General features: G+C 56.5%; 1 protein-coding gene across 4 annotated transcripts in view; it reads left to right on the top strand.

Annotated features, from left to right (window-relative positions):
* Positions 1-13,945, top strand: part of Capn5 (calpain 5) — a 57,128-nt gene that overhangs the window by 16,159 nt on the left and 27,024 nt on the right. For all 4 annotated transcript variants that reach the window (XM_076547713.1, XM_076547727.1, XM_076547738.1 and 1 more), the window contains exon 3: positions 9,767-9,898. In XM_076547713.1, coding sequence (XP_076403828.1) covers positions 9,767-9,898 — 132 coding nt within the window. The remainder of the gene's footprint in view (positions 1-9,766; positions 9,899-13,945) is intronic.

Below are 13,945 nucleotides of genomic sequence, written 5' to 3'. Positions count from 1 at the left end.
GCCAGGCCCTCTAAGGCATGGTGTACGCAGGGACCTCAGCCCTCCTGCCGAGGTCACGTGGGGTGCATATGGGATGCTGTGAATGGGCCCTGTGCGCAGTAAGATTGAAGGGCGAGTTTCCTTCGCTGGTTTTAAAAGTCCCTTCCTGTGCAAGTCGAAGCAGGAACTCCCATCCAGCTGTGAGGATGGACAGCCGATGACCCATGCCTGTACCCTCAGTGTTGGTGGCCTTGCCAACTCCCAGCCTGGCCTGGCTCCCGAGCTCTGCATGCTCAGTAGAAATAGTTGGCCCTGTGTTGTGACTTTTGGTTCCGAGTCCTGTGTGTGAGATGGACAGAGGAGTTCTGTGGAGTGGGGTTCCTGGGGCCTCAGTGAAGGGGGGGGTGCTGCTGGAGGACACTGGCCCAGGCCCATTCCAGGCTTCACCCCTCTGCTGGTGGCAGTCACTGACAAGGGACCTGGGCGTGGGAAACCAGGCTCTCCCAGATCCCTTGGACAGGTCGTTAGAGCCTCCTCCGTGCCCTGTTCTCAGAGAAGGTGCCTCTGGCTGCAGGGTGAGGCTGGTGCGGAAGGTGCAATCACACAGAGACTGTCGGGCTTCCTCTGGCAATGGCAGAGCAGGTGGTACCTGGGGCCCATGAGGGAGGCACCCTCTGTGCCTGGCATGTTAGTTCTGAGGGCCAGGGGCACCATGCAGGCCTCGCCTTCAGCAGCAAGGAGCAGTCAGATTAGTACCGTCCCGTCTCTGGACCTTGGACATTTGGAGAAAAATGAAATTCCATATTCGCGTCCTTCCCCACAGCCAACCTCGGGCATTGCTGTGAACTGGAGTTCTTTGTCAGGGAAGGAAACTGAGGCTGAGAGGAGAAGGGACCCCATAACCAGGAGTCCTGCCTCTGCACCCTCCCCCCCCACACACACACCAGGTAGAAGGCCCCGGGTTCTTTGGCCTCAGGTCTTGGGGCTTTGGGGAGCATCTGACCCTGGCTTCCTTCTCCGACCTAGTAACAGAAACTTGGTTCCACCCTCCCGTGTCCACTACCGTCTTCCTCAGCAAGGCATGGGTGGGGTAGGAGCCAGCTCTAAAGGGCCTTTGTGAGATCCTGGTTCCCAGGAGAAAGGGTGGACACCTGAGCCTCCTCCTGCCACCACCCCCAATGCACACTGTCCTTGCCCTGACCCTCTTCCGAAGACTCTGGGCCACAGCCTGGAATGGGCTTCCTGAGGCCCAAGGCTATGGCTGGGCGGGCTGGTGGCTGGGCGGGCTGGTGGCTGGGCGTCCACTGCCGTGTGACCTGATGGAGTCATTGCCCTCTCAGAGCCCTTTCCCCTGGGTTCAAGACTCGTACTTCCGCCTTCCTCCTCCTTCCTTGGCACCTGTCCAGCTGCCTTTCTAGCTCTAGCAGAGGAGGAAAGGTGAACGGCCTACCTTGGCTAGGTCACAGCGTATGCAGTTGGCATAGATGGGCACATCGGAGCAGGGCCCAGGACAGTAGCCGGGCCTGAGTCCACGGGCCAGAGTGTATTCCCATGATGTGATGGAGACCTGAAGGGCTTGGCCTCTGGCTTTAGGCAGCTCTGCTTCTGAGCAGTCCCATTTCCTGGGTCCTAGGGTCTGACAGACTCTTGGTAAGCAGAGCAAGAGGCCACTTTCCCTACAGGTCATCCTGATCCCACTTCCAGAAACCTCTCAGTCAGTTGGTCATTAATAGTGACCTGTCTGTTCTGAGAGATTCTCCTTAGACAGCCTCCAAGCCCCCAAGCCTGCAGCTTCCCAGCCTCCCAGGCCTCAGGCAGTCAGACTTCCTGTCCCCAAGTTCCTTCCAACCTTCCTGTCTCCCAGGCTACCCCAATCCCAGGCTCCCCTCTTCCTAGCCCAGCTCCCTAGCCCCTTAGCTTCATCGCTTCCCAGGCCTTCAGGCCCTCAGCCATCACGCTTCCTGGCCTCAGAGTACAGCCCTCCTGTCACCAGCCTCCCTTCCTCAGTGGCTTCTTTTCTCCCAAATATTATGACGAGCCTGCTTTTTGAGCCAGCCAGGCTTGGCTCCAGCTTGAGGTGCCTTCTGGAAAGTGAAGTGTGGCCTTGAGCAAAGTGTCCTCTTCTGTGGGCCACGGTTGCTCATTTTTAAGTGGGGTGAATAATTCTTGCTGAGTCTGGTTTCTGGAAGTTGGGGTGCTGGAGGGGTCAGACCCATGGAGGCAGCAACAAGCTGCCCTCATCCTTCTTGTCGGCCCCATGGTGGGGAGCCAGAGCTGGCCTGGGGTCCTGTCACTCATTCTGCATGGGGCGCCTGGCCCTCTTTGGCATCCGTCTTACCACTCCCTTCAGGCCTCAACATGTGCCAACTTCCTTACTCCTGGCGAGAGGAGGAGGAGGAGGAGGAAGAGGCGATGGGGAGGTGGTCTGGGGAGTCAGGGGTGTGGGCAGAAGCCACTTCTGCTTCTCAGGCTGGGGCCACAGCTCTGTCGCCTCCACCCAGCTCTCTGCCTTCCCGATGTCTAGCCATTGTCTTGGGGGTTCTGGATAGAATGCATGGGGGGTAAGGTAGGAGCCCCATGAGCATTTGTCACTATGGAGCCCCGGCATCCCTCGAGGCAGCCGGTGACCCCACCTGCCCTGGAACTCATCTCGTTTGGGAAAGGAGTTACTCCCCTGGTGCTGACTGCTTGTCATGCTACGGAAAGGTCTCTGCTCTAACACCGAGCTTCCTGGGTGCCTTCCCCTGTCTTGTCAGAGCGCCAGGGAAGGGCCCTGGCATTAGGGGAGGTGGAGGAGACAAGGGCTGGGTTGCTGACGAAGGAGATGGGGAGTGGGCAGGAGGAAGGATGCAGACAGGCAGTGCACCCCAAAGGTGCGGCTGTGTGCATGGATGCCCAGCTCTTATACCCATGGCTCTCCTGGCTGTGTGCCTGGCTCTACACTCGCTAGAAACCTGAATTTCCTGCTGAGCCAGAGGGCCGTGGTGGTTCAGGCCTGATCAGATCTGGGCCAGCTGGTCTGGCTGGCTGAGGTGACTGCAGGTTCAGAAGCCAGTGCCCTGGAGGCATGCTGGTCAGAAGTGTGGCACCCCGGCCTGGCGGTGGTTCAGTCCAGGGCTCACAAGAGGCCCTGTGCAGTCCAGTCCAGGGCACTTGGTTATCCCTCCATGCCCTCTCAGTGGCCTCTGTCTCCAGCTTGCCTCCCCATGCCAGCCACCTCCCTTGTCAGAGAACTCACCGGCAGAGAGAGGGACCTACAGGCAATGTGGTGCCCGGTGTCTCGGGTCCAGCTCACGGTTTACTAAACAATCAAAACCAGGAGTCAGGAACCAACCAGAGGAAAGAGATTCACTTACAGATTTGGCCTTGCCTGCTGCGGTGTTAAAATTTATAGAGAATATGAAACAAAAGCCAAGAAATCTGCATATGCAGATCTGATCGGTGAGCTGTGGCTTTCCTAGGAGCTGGTTTATCTCTAGGGACTTTCTCTTCTGCAGCCAAAGGGACTTCCTGGAATAATTAAACATTCTTTTAGAGCCACCATTAGTAAGCTGATGTGGATATGTCTGGAAGGTGCATGGGTGGCCTAGGGTGTGTGTGTTTAGGTATAGAGTATGTGTGTGTGTGTGTGTGTGTGTGTGTGTGTGTGTGTGTGTGTGTGTGTGTGTGGTGTGAGTGTGAGGGGAAGGGCAGTATTCCTCTGGCTGTGGCTAGACTGATTTCATCTTCAGGGCGTTTGAGGGGTCCCTGTTCTCCCAAACTCCTGCCCTCACCCCCCCCCTCACCCCACCCCCCACCCCCGTCTTCTCCACGTCTGCTCTGAAGATACCACTTTCCTGGCCTCACTGGTCACATGTCATTACTTCTCCGTTCACCGGGAGACTCGGGCCTGGCTGTGTGGTAGGGCCTGTCTCTAACTCGTGGTCAGCCAGTGACTCGGGAAGGGTAGACAGGGGTGGACACCTCTTCCTCCTTGGTCTTGTTGACACACAAGGAAGGGGGTTTCATTACTTGTAGGACCGCCCCCCCCCCTGCACACCCAGATAGAGGCTGGAGAGCAGACTGAGTTTGAATCTTAGTTCATCCTGCTGTGTGGCCCTGGACAAGTGACTTTGCCTCTCTGTGCCTTGCTGTCCTTGTCTGTGAAAGCACTGCTAGAAGTACCCTGTTCTCTACTCCTAGCCCCAGCAGGGATCAGTCCTCAGAGCTGTTTTTTTTTTTTTTTTCAATGTTTTCTCAGAGGTAACTCAAGGTAGCATCCGCTTCCCAGGTACCAGCGTCCTAGGTCGGAGCTGGCCACCTGAGGCTTCAGGTGCAGGCAGGATGCTCCGGGATGGGATGGAAGCTGTTCTCTGGAACGCTACCTCTCCCAGTCTTCGTTCCCAGGCTGGGGTGGGCATGGCGGAAGGGTGTTCTGGGGCCCAGAGCCGGGCTGGTACAGGTGTAGTGGCAAGGAGAGTCCATGCTGCATGCCCAGCCCACCTGCTCTGCCCTGTCTGCTCACTCAGTTGTGCTTGAACTTGGATATCTTTGCCTCGTCTGGAGTGGGTTTCCTGTCTGTCACAGGGCACTGACTGGGAGGACCTGAAGGAGATGTCATCTCCCCCTGCAACCCTAGTGACACCGGGTGGTGGCTCTCTCCGTGTGGACTCCTGCCATAGAGTCCTCTAGGTGTGAGGCCCCGGCCTTCTGCCTCCTTTCGGGGCCTCCGTGTGGAGACACCACTCGCTCTGTCTGGGAAGCTGGGCGAGAGCAGTTGCCTGGAAGATAAAATTAAGAGGAAGCAGGGCTGGCAGAGCTCGGCTTCCGGCTGGAGCTTCCTGAGAGTGGCCGGGGTGACAAGAATCAGGCCTCCTGACAGGGTTTCCTCCGATCAGAGATGGCAGGACACAGAAGCAGCCATGCAGCTTGCCCCTGGCTCCCCTGTAGCCCCTGTTAGAAATGGTCAGGTCTCCGACTCAGCGAGTGCTCTCGGGAATTACTCTTTCTTTTCCTGGCCCAATAATTCTGTTTCTTTCCTGGGCAGATGAGTCCCAAACACCGTATTGAAACCCCGTTCCCCCTGCAGAATGCTCCGCTGCCACCATCTGTAGAGGCCACACACAGCCCTGTAGGGTCAGCATTTGAGGATGTGGAGGAACAGAGAGGATGAGCCTTGACCTATGTGTGCATCTCCAGCAAGTGGCGAGCAGGAATTGAGTTCTGCCTTCTAGGCTCTCCTGCCCTCTGCTGGCTGCCTGTGAAAGGGTCTCAGCTGCTATGTTGTGACAGTTTGAGCCCAGGAACAGACCTGGTGACACCAAAACAGGCAGAGGCCTCTGCTCCAGATCCGGTTATGTGCCTGGGACATTGCGATGTGACGTTCCCTGGGAAGACAGAGAGGGCCCTGGCCTACCAAAGAACGGGTTTTGCCTTAGGCCACCCTGGGGGGACCAATGAGTGTGTGGGGCTACTAAAGTCCCACCCCAGTTAACTGCTGTATAGTAGTAATGAGGATCTCAGGGTGGGAGGAGGGAGGGGCTCCCAAACTTCACAGCCGGGCCTGGTCCTTGCATCCTGTGCGGCCGATTGCCCACCCTGGATCCTGCAGACGTCCGCGCACAGCGTTCAGATGTCTACATCTGTGAGACATGTAGAGGCAAGTGTAATATAATGAGATCTGTTTTCGGAGGTCGGCAGGTCCCCTTAAAGGTCTACTGCATCCAAGTAAACGCAAATTGATGGGGGGCTCCTCAGCTAAGGGGATGCTACAGATCCGAGCAAATCCAACACACAGAAACCTCCTGGGCCATCCAGTGTGAAGAGGTGCCACCACATGTACGGGGGTTCCTCTGGAAGGCGAGGGTGGGACCAGCGAGGCAGTTCAGCTGATAAAGTGACCATTATTTGAGCCTGGGCCTGAGTCTGATCCCAGGGACCCATGGGAAGGTAGAAGAGAAAACTGACTCTAGGGAGGTTGTCTTCTGACCTCCAAACGTGTGCCAGTGCACTCATGGGCTCCATCACACACGTGCACCACACATGTGCACACACGGGAATGATACGAAGTTGTTTTTGTTTTTTTTTTAAAGATTTATTTATTGGCCGGGCGGTGGTGGTGCATGCCTTTAATCCCAGCACTCGGGAGGCAGAGGTAGGCAGATCTCTGTGAGTTCGAGGCCAGCCTGGACTACCAAGTGAGTCCCAGGAAAGGTGCAAAGCTACACAGAGAAACCCTGTCTCGAAAAACCAAAAAAAAAAAAAAAAAAATTATTTATTATGTATACACCATGTATGACTGCAGGCCAGAAGAGGGCACTAGATCTCATTACACATGGCCACCATGTTGCTGGGAATTGAACCCAGGACCCAGGTAAAACAACCAGTGCTCTTGACTTCTGAGCCATCTCTCCAGCCCCTGTTAATTGTTATTTTTTAAAAGAAAACTGTTGGCATGGGAGCGCTATCTGCCTTGCCATTGTTTTTACCCGCCATCCCTGGCTCCTGAAACGGCTTTAGACTAAGGGAATCATCTCTGCACCCTGTAGTCTCCCATTGTTCCCAGCCACACACGACTGCCTTTCTAAGTCCCATCCTCAGAGCAGGGTGTGTCCCAACCTTACACCCACTCCTACCTCCTTACAGGGGAGAAATGTGTAAATCGAATCTCGAGCGGGTGTTAATTACAACCCACTCAGGACAAGTTCAGTCTCAATATTTTTACCTACACGATTCCGTTTCCTGATTCATCCATTGCCCCCACCCCCATGGTTTCAGAGGCTGCCATGAATCAGGGTGTATGTGATCCCACCAAGGTGTATGTGGCTCCACCAAAGCACAAGCATCCTGCCTACCAGCAGGGGAGCAATTGGTTGTGGGGCCTCTGGTCCCTCTGCCTAGCCCTTACCTGCAGGGGATTCCCATGCCAGTCGACCCCTTCCCCTACAGAGTGGGTGCATCAGGGATCGCCTGCGCCTCCCCACCCTTCACCCCTTTGGTGAACCGTTGGGCTTGAAGCCTTCCAGGGGCTCCCAAACACAAGTTGGGCTTGGCCTCTTTCTCATCCTTTAGGCGGGCCAGTGTCCTCTGTGCGGACGACTCAGCCTCGGCTGCTTGTCTTGCCACTCCTAGCCGGGGCCCCGTGGCTGCAGCTTTCCTGCCGGGCCCCCGCGGCCGCCACCGCAGCTTTCCTGCCGGGGCCCCATGGCTGCAGCTTTCCTGCCTGGGCCCCGCGGCTGCAGCTTTCCTGCCGGGGCCCCGCGGCTGCAGCTTTCCTGCCGGGGCCCCGCGGCTGCAGCTTTCCTGCCGGGGCCCCGCGGCTGCAGCTTTCCTGCCGGGGCCCCGCGGCTGCAGCTTTCCTGCCTGGGCCCCGCGGCTGCAGCTTTCCTGCCGGGGCCCCGCGGCTGCAGCTTTCCTGCCGGGGCCCCGCGGCTGCCACCGCAGCTTTCCTGCCGGGGCCCCGCGGCTGCAGCTTTCCTGCCGGGGCCCTGCGGCTGCAGCTTTCCTGCCGGGGCCCCGCGGCTGCAGCTTTCCTGCCGGGGCCCCGCGGCTGCCACCACAGCTTTCCTGCTGGGGCCCCAAGGCTGCCACCACAGCTTTCCTGCTGGGGCCCCAAGGCTGCCACCGCAGGCATCTCACTGCCCATGTGGTGTGTCCCATCCAACAAGGAGGCATAGCATCCCTTACCACATCACATGGGCACACAAAGAAATGCAGGCACTAAGTTAGTTTAATATTGTTTAATTTAAAGTTTTTAATGCTAATTTTTTTTTTGAGACAGGGTTTCTCTATGTAGTTTTGGTACCACCACCCAGCTTTAATGCTTAATTTTAAAAATTAAATTTTAAAATAGAATTGAAAAGTAGCATGGTGATGGCGGCTCATGCCTTTAATACCAGCATGTAGGAGGCAGAAGCAGGTGGGTCTCTGAGTTTGAGGCCAGCCTGGACCACAGAGTGAGTTACAGGACAGCCAAGGCTACGCAGAGAAACCCTGTCTAGAAAAACAAAAGCAAAAAAAAAAATTTTTTTTAATTAAAGGATTTTTAATTTTTATCACATAGAGGTTGGTTACCCTGGGGTTTCCCCTCAGGGTATGCCTCAGCCTGATCTCCCTGGGCACAGGAAGCTCGGCCTCGGCTGTTATGTCTGAAGGCCCATGGCCGCTGTCACCTCAGTCAGGAGGCATGTCCCTCCCAGAGTTTTTCCCAGGGATGCTCCACCCGACTCCTCTTTGGTTCCGTCTGTTCTCTGTAGGTACCAATGGTTGTGTGACTTTCTCTGGGAGATGTGAAGAAATTTCTATTCATTCCAGATAGACAGGGCATGGGCAGATCAAAGAAAGGGTTTTGTCCAAGCCAAACGCAGTGAACCAGAGAGTTTAATGGAGTTGTTGGGGCGGGCAGTTCATAGGCAGCTACACCCCCAGGAAATCCCATCCCGGTCAACTGTTAGTGTAGGGCGCAGCAATTACAGTCTCGGGGCGGGGTGGTGGGGGGAGTCTCGTGAGGATCATGTGATGACCTCTCAAGCTCTCTGAGGCTCATGACCCTTGGGAACCTCTCCCCAACCCGCCTCCCAAGGGAATGCAAAGAGGCCTGAGCTCACGGATCGTCACCACTGCTTGACTTCAAGATGGAGATGATCTGGTCAAGCCGAGCAAACAACTGTATCACAGGCATCATGCTAAACCTCTCATCTGTGAAATGGGCACAGTGCTCAGTTCTCGGGGCCCATGGGGATTGAGTCATGGTGCCAGCATTAATTATGTCTGAGTTATAAAGCTGTGTCTCGGTGCTGTATGCCTCCCCTCCGTGCCTTCCCACCCCCTCAGCTCAGCTCCTTTCAGCTCTGTGGGGTAAGACACTGACAGAGAGGAGGCGTGGGTGGGCCTGCTGAAAGCTGACATGCTCACAGCTCTGGGAAGACTCAATCTGGGCAGGAAAGGGACCCCTCATGCCTAGCCCTGCAGGAGACTGGCCTGTGAGGGTGTGTCAGGCTCTGAGGAGGCTGTGACTGTGTGCCTAGCCGCTGGGCTGAGCCTATGGTGCTATCCTGTCCAGCTCCAGCCTGGGCAGGGTGTCAGGTCTGTGGGAGGCAGGAAGCTTTCGGAGCGTGTCTCTTGGTGCAGAAGCCAAAGCTGTATGTTTCCCACTCCACAGCACTGCCTTGGGCTTCTTTAAGGGCAACCATGAATAGTGGCGAGGTTGGAAAACGGAACCAAGCTTCCAGGAACTAAGAGGGGTGGGGCCTGAGTACTGTTAGACGGGGCTCTCTGCCCGGCAGCTGCCCCAGGCTGGTTCCTATGTCCTGTGCCCCTGTGGCCAGGCCTGCCAATCTCCATGGCAAATCCACAGGATTTCTGCCCCACTTGGGCATTCCTGTGTCCCGAGTTTTGACAGGTCCTGCCTCTCTCTGAACTTTCATTCCTCAGCCTTAGAATGCAGTAGCAACCCCAGCCCGGCCCGAAGAGGCTCTTTTCGTACTCCCCATGAGTTCTACGGAGGCCTGTCACTTGACTGCGCTGCGGCTGGCCTTCAGGGCTGGCCGGAAAGGGAGATCCACTCAAGGCAAGGAGAACATGGTGGCCCAGGGTCCAGCACTCAGATCTTTCTTCAGCCATGAGCCATCAGCTCACCATAGTGGAAAGGCTCTCTGGCCAAGGAGGGAGAGAAACAATCCAGGCAGGACTTGGGGTACGGTTGGGCTTGTACCTCCCTTCTATGAGAGAGAGGGCAGTGAGTCCTTTTCCTGACCTGGAGAAGCAGCTAGGCCCTCAGGTCCTCATGATGTCCTCTCCGTCCCTGCAGGATATCTGTGAGGATCCCCGCCTCTTTGTAGATGGCATCAGCTCCCACGACCTGCACCAGGGTCAGGTGGGCAACTGCTGGTTTGTGGCCGCCTGCTCGTCCCTCGCCTCCCGAGAGTCACTCTGGCAAAAGGTAAGTCTGGGGACAGGCAGCTGCAGGGGCTGGTCAAAGAGCCCGTGGATCTCACTGCCTGACAGGTGTGGCATCCGCGAGGCATGTGGAGCTTCTGGAAAGCCAGGTGCTGGGATGGGCTGAGCATCAGTTAGTGGGTTGACCTTCCCTTACCTGCTTAGCCTGGGGTCCTCGGAGTAATTCCCAGGGTGATCCTGAGGTGTCCCCTCTGCAACTACCGAGGGACAAGTGTCCATGGAGCAGAGACTCCCACTGTGAAATGTGCACACTGCCTGTGTTATCCTCGGGGTAGGGACACCACTCGGCACTCAGTTACGGCTGCGTGGCATGGGCCATTTGCTAGTTTTTCTGGACCTCGATTTTCCCATTTGTTGAGCGGGGTGTGGTCCAGGTAGCTCCATGTTTCATGATTTCCGGGTTCATGCTGCTGATGTTTGGGCCAGGGGTAAAGGTTTGGGAACTGATGGAATGGGTCCTGGGCCTGCCACTTGGACCTTCTTGGCAACACTCAGCAGGAGACCTTAAATATAGTACTTAAAATTACCTTCCTGGAGAGGGATGGCCGTTTTTCAGTTACGTAGTGAGTTCAAGACTAGCTGGGATGTATGAGCCCCTGTCTGAAAGCCATGAAGAAGAAGAGGAAGAGGAGGAGGAGGAAGAAGAGACATTTTCTTATAGGAGCCCTGGCAGTGTGGCTCTCGGTCAATGATGGCTCCACTAACCTGTTTTAGAATAATGATTATTCCTACAACCTAAGAGTGTTCCTTCCGGGCAGGGAAAACGGCCCAGCAGGTGAAGACCCTGGGCCTCACGCCTGAGTTCGATCCCTAGGACGCACATGGTGGAAGAACAGAGTGGACTCCCACGAGTTGTCCTCCGGCCTCCATCTGTGCCCCCCTGATAAACACACAAACAAAACAGGACACAGGAATAGGCTAGGTTTTTCCTTGCTTTCCCAGGCATCTGTCAGCCATCAGAGGGAGCTGTGTCCTTAGCCAAAGCCAAGACCTTGGCAGGTCCTCTGTTATCCTTTCCCGTCTCCTGGACAGTGTGGACCCCTAGCGACCCAGTAGGTATCCCGGTCAGGGTCACAGCAGCTGCATGGTGTGGGCCTTTGGTACTCAGATGGAGCCCACTGCTTTGGCTCATAGGGGTGGGGAGTCTATGCTGGACAGCCTCCGAATGGAGGGTGAAGGAGGATAGGTCTGCTGTGGGCATCTGGGGCCAGAGAGGATTCAGACTGGAACCATCCTCTGGGTGGAGGACTGGTCCTCAGCACTGCGGCCTCCAACCTTGACTCTGAGCAAGGGCTGCAAGGCCTTGGCCAGGGCCTGGAGGGGCATGTGGGCCCTGTGTTCTCCACTCTGCCCTGTAATTGCCTGTTTATCTGAGTCTCCCCTCTAGAGGTGAACTCCCCAGGGACAGAGCTGGCCCAGTCTGCCCCTTCCTGCTCAGCCTGGTAGGGGGAGCAGAGGGAGGACCCAGGAGCTTGGGGAACAGAGGGCTGCCCTACCTTGAACCCAGTACAGCCCCGTGGCTCCAAAGCTGACCTTGCTGCCCGTTTCCCGTGGCTCTCTTGATGGACTGGAGGCTGACTAGGTCTGGCTATGCCCTGACAGGGAAGATACTCACCTTGCTGTCTCACTGTCTTGGCCTCCCAAGCCCTGCTTCCTGTCTAGCTGGAGGAGGAGTTGGCCTGCTTGTGGAAGCTTGCCTCTCGGCAGTGTGGAACCTCAGCCTTCTGCAGGGCAGAGACTCCAGCCATGGTGGTCTCCCAGGCTGATCTCCAGGAGTTTGGCCCCAGGGGAGGCTGGGCTGGGCTCTAGGCTGATTGCATTCCACCTCCACGGTGGTGACAGTCCCTGGCTCATGCGGGGAGGCCCTGGGGAGCTCATTACTGCGCCTTACATCCCCTGCAGTCCCCACTGACTGGAACCTGTTTGTTGTCACCCCTCTAGTTCTGTCCTGTTGCCCTGCAGGGCCTCCCCTGCCTTACTCTGTTTTTTTCCCCTGGAAGGCCAGTAGGGGTGAGTTGTGCCCTGAGCCCCGCCCACCTGCACTCTCCCTGTGCTGAGTTTCAGACCCAGATGCATCATGCCTGGGACACTCTTGCCCTTCCTCTAGGAAGCTGGTCCTTTATTCCTAGACCTCAAGGTGATCTGGAGTGATGGGCACAGGAGTCAAAGCCAGCCAGGCTGAGTTTGTTCTGGCTGCTAGTCACTGACCTTGGCCTCAGTGCCAACCTGACTTGCCAGGCCCCATAGACAAATCCTGGGTGTTAAGAAGGGCCTTCCTTGCTCGCTTTCTCTCCCACCCTTCCCTTGTGCGTCCCACCTAATTATCTGTCCTCTAGGGCTCCCTCTCTTATGGGCTCCCAGGTCGGTACGGCCTCCTCCAACTCAGTGGTTTGTTCCCTAAGGCAGACCGTGGATTTGAGGTGATCGGGGCCCGTGAACTCACAATTAGGATACGATTAGATTAAATACTTGTCATCAGGCTCGGCTTAGGCCAGAACAAGGCTCTCTGGGAGATGTCCTCTACAGTGCCTGGCACAGCCCCAAACATGGGATGGGCCTGCTGCCTGCTCTCAGCTGCCCGGGACCCACGAGTAGCCAGCCAGGGCCCTGGCTGAAGTAAGGACCGAAGTGACCATAGTACAAAGTTAGGGCCAGGGGGTGAGGCAGGGGGTTGTCAGTCCTGGGCAGTGCTGGAGAGAGCCGGGGGGTTGGGACCAGGCAATCTTTGTTTCCAGTTGAAATGTTTCCCAGTTTTTAGGGATTGCAGCAGGGAGATCTTGGATTCAAGGCCCGCTTGGGCTGTTCATTAAACCCTGTCTCAGTAACAGCAAAAGCAACAACCATCGATGGACTGTGTCCCACTCTGCCCCAGCTCACACCTCAGTTCTGAACTGGTTCATTGAGAAGGGATGAGTGAAGGACTCAGCCGTGTCCTGTGCAGACAGTATGATCTGGGGACTGGAAGATGTGAGATGCACAGAAGGCCCGCGTGACCCTCACCGCCCAGGGGCTGCCGTGTCCGGGGCTTCCTTGTTTTCCCTCTTCTCCGCTGAGGAGACAGTCTGTGATGCTTGCTCTGTTTTCATGCACACTCGGCGACCACAGATGCCACCTCGGAGCGGCCTTTCTCTCCTGAGTTCCCTCCTCCCTCCAGCCTTGCGTGGCTCCTCGCAGGGCCTGTCCAGCTGCTGGCTGAGTTGCATCCACCTCCTCCCTTCCCCCACTGACCACAAACGTATCACGCAGCTCTTCGCTGGCCCCTTCCACCTGCCCTGTCTGTGGGTCCCCATGACAGCAGTCACCGCATGCCTCACCCTTGACTTCCTGCGGGGCGTACCCCTCTCCCAGCCACCCCCCCCCAGAGTTTCTGTGACCCTGGATCCCCTCGGGGGTTAAGAGAGGCTGACAATCCCCACACACACACCTTCCCTCGGGGTGCAGAAACCCGACTTCTTTCCCCTGCCTGTGTCCGTCTGTACAGATGCCAGCTTCCTCAGCCTCAGCCCCTGGCATTGCTGTCCTTGCCAGCCTGCTGTACTGGCTTGTTGCCTGGCCCAGAGTGCTTGGCACCTCTGATTTCTCCGCCTTTCTGGACACCGTTCCGTCTGTGAGGTTAATGCCTGCCCTCTGCCCTCGACCCCCATTACTCTGGCTGTAGTTTTTGGCATCAAACCCATCCGTCTTCACCTTCAGCCACTTGTTACCGTACCCACAGCCTGTGGGAGCCCCTTTCCAGGAGTGCTTCAGACCCTTCTCTACCTCACCTTCTAGGCCTCCGAGTCCCTTCATCACCTTTTGTGCTTGTCATTCATTCATTCATTCATTCATTCATTCATCCATCTAATATTCAGCATTTCTGCCATTCACTCGGCTTTGTGAACATCCTCTGAGCATGGCAAGCTGTGTTCTCACTTAGAGTGATGAACAAGACAGACAGACAGACACACCCCCGCTGGAATCCATTTCGGTGGGAAAGCGCCTGCCTGCCCTGCGCAAAGCTCAAGTTTCCATCCCCAGCACCCTCCTCACA

This window comes from Peromyscus maniculatus, chromosome 1 (genome assembly GCF_049852395.1).
Source record: "Peromyscus maniculatus bairdii isolate BWxNUB_F1_BW_parent chromosome 1, HU_Pman_BW_mat_3.1, whole genome shotgun sequence".
Lineage (NCBI taxonomy): Eukaryota > Metazoa > Chordata > Mammalia > Rodentia > Cricetidae > Peromyscus > Peromyscus maniculatus.
The sequence above is the reverse complement of the archived record's forward strand: the minus strand, read 5'-3'. Positions and strand labels throughout refer to the sequence as shown.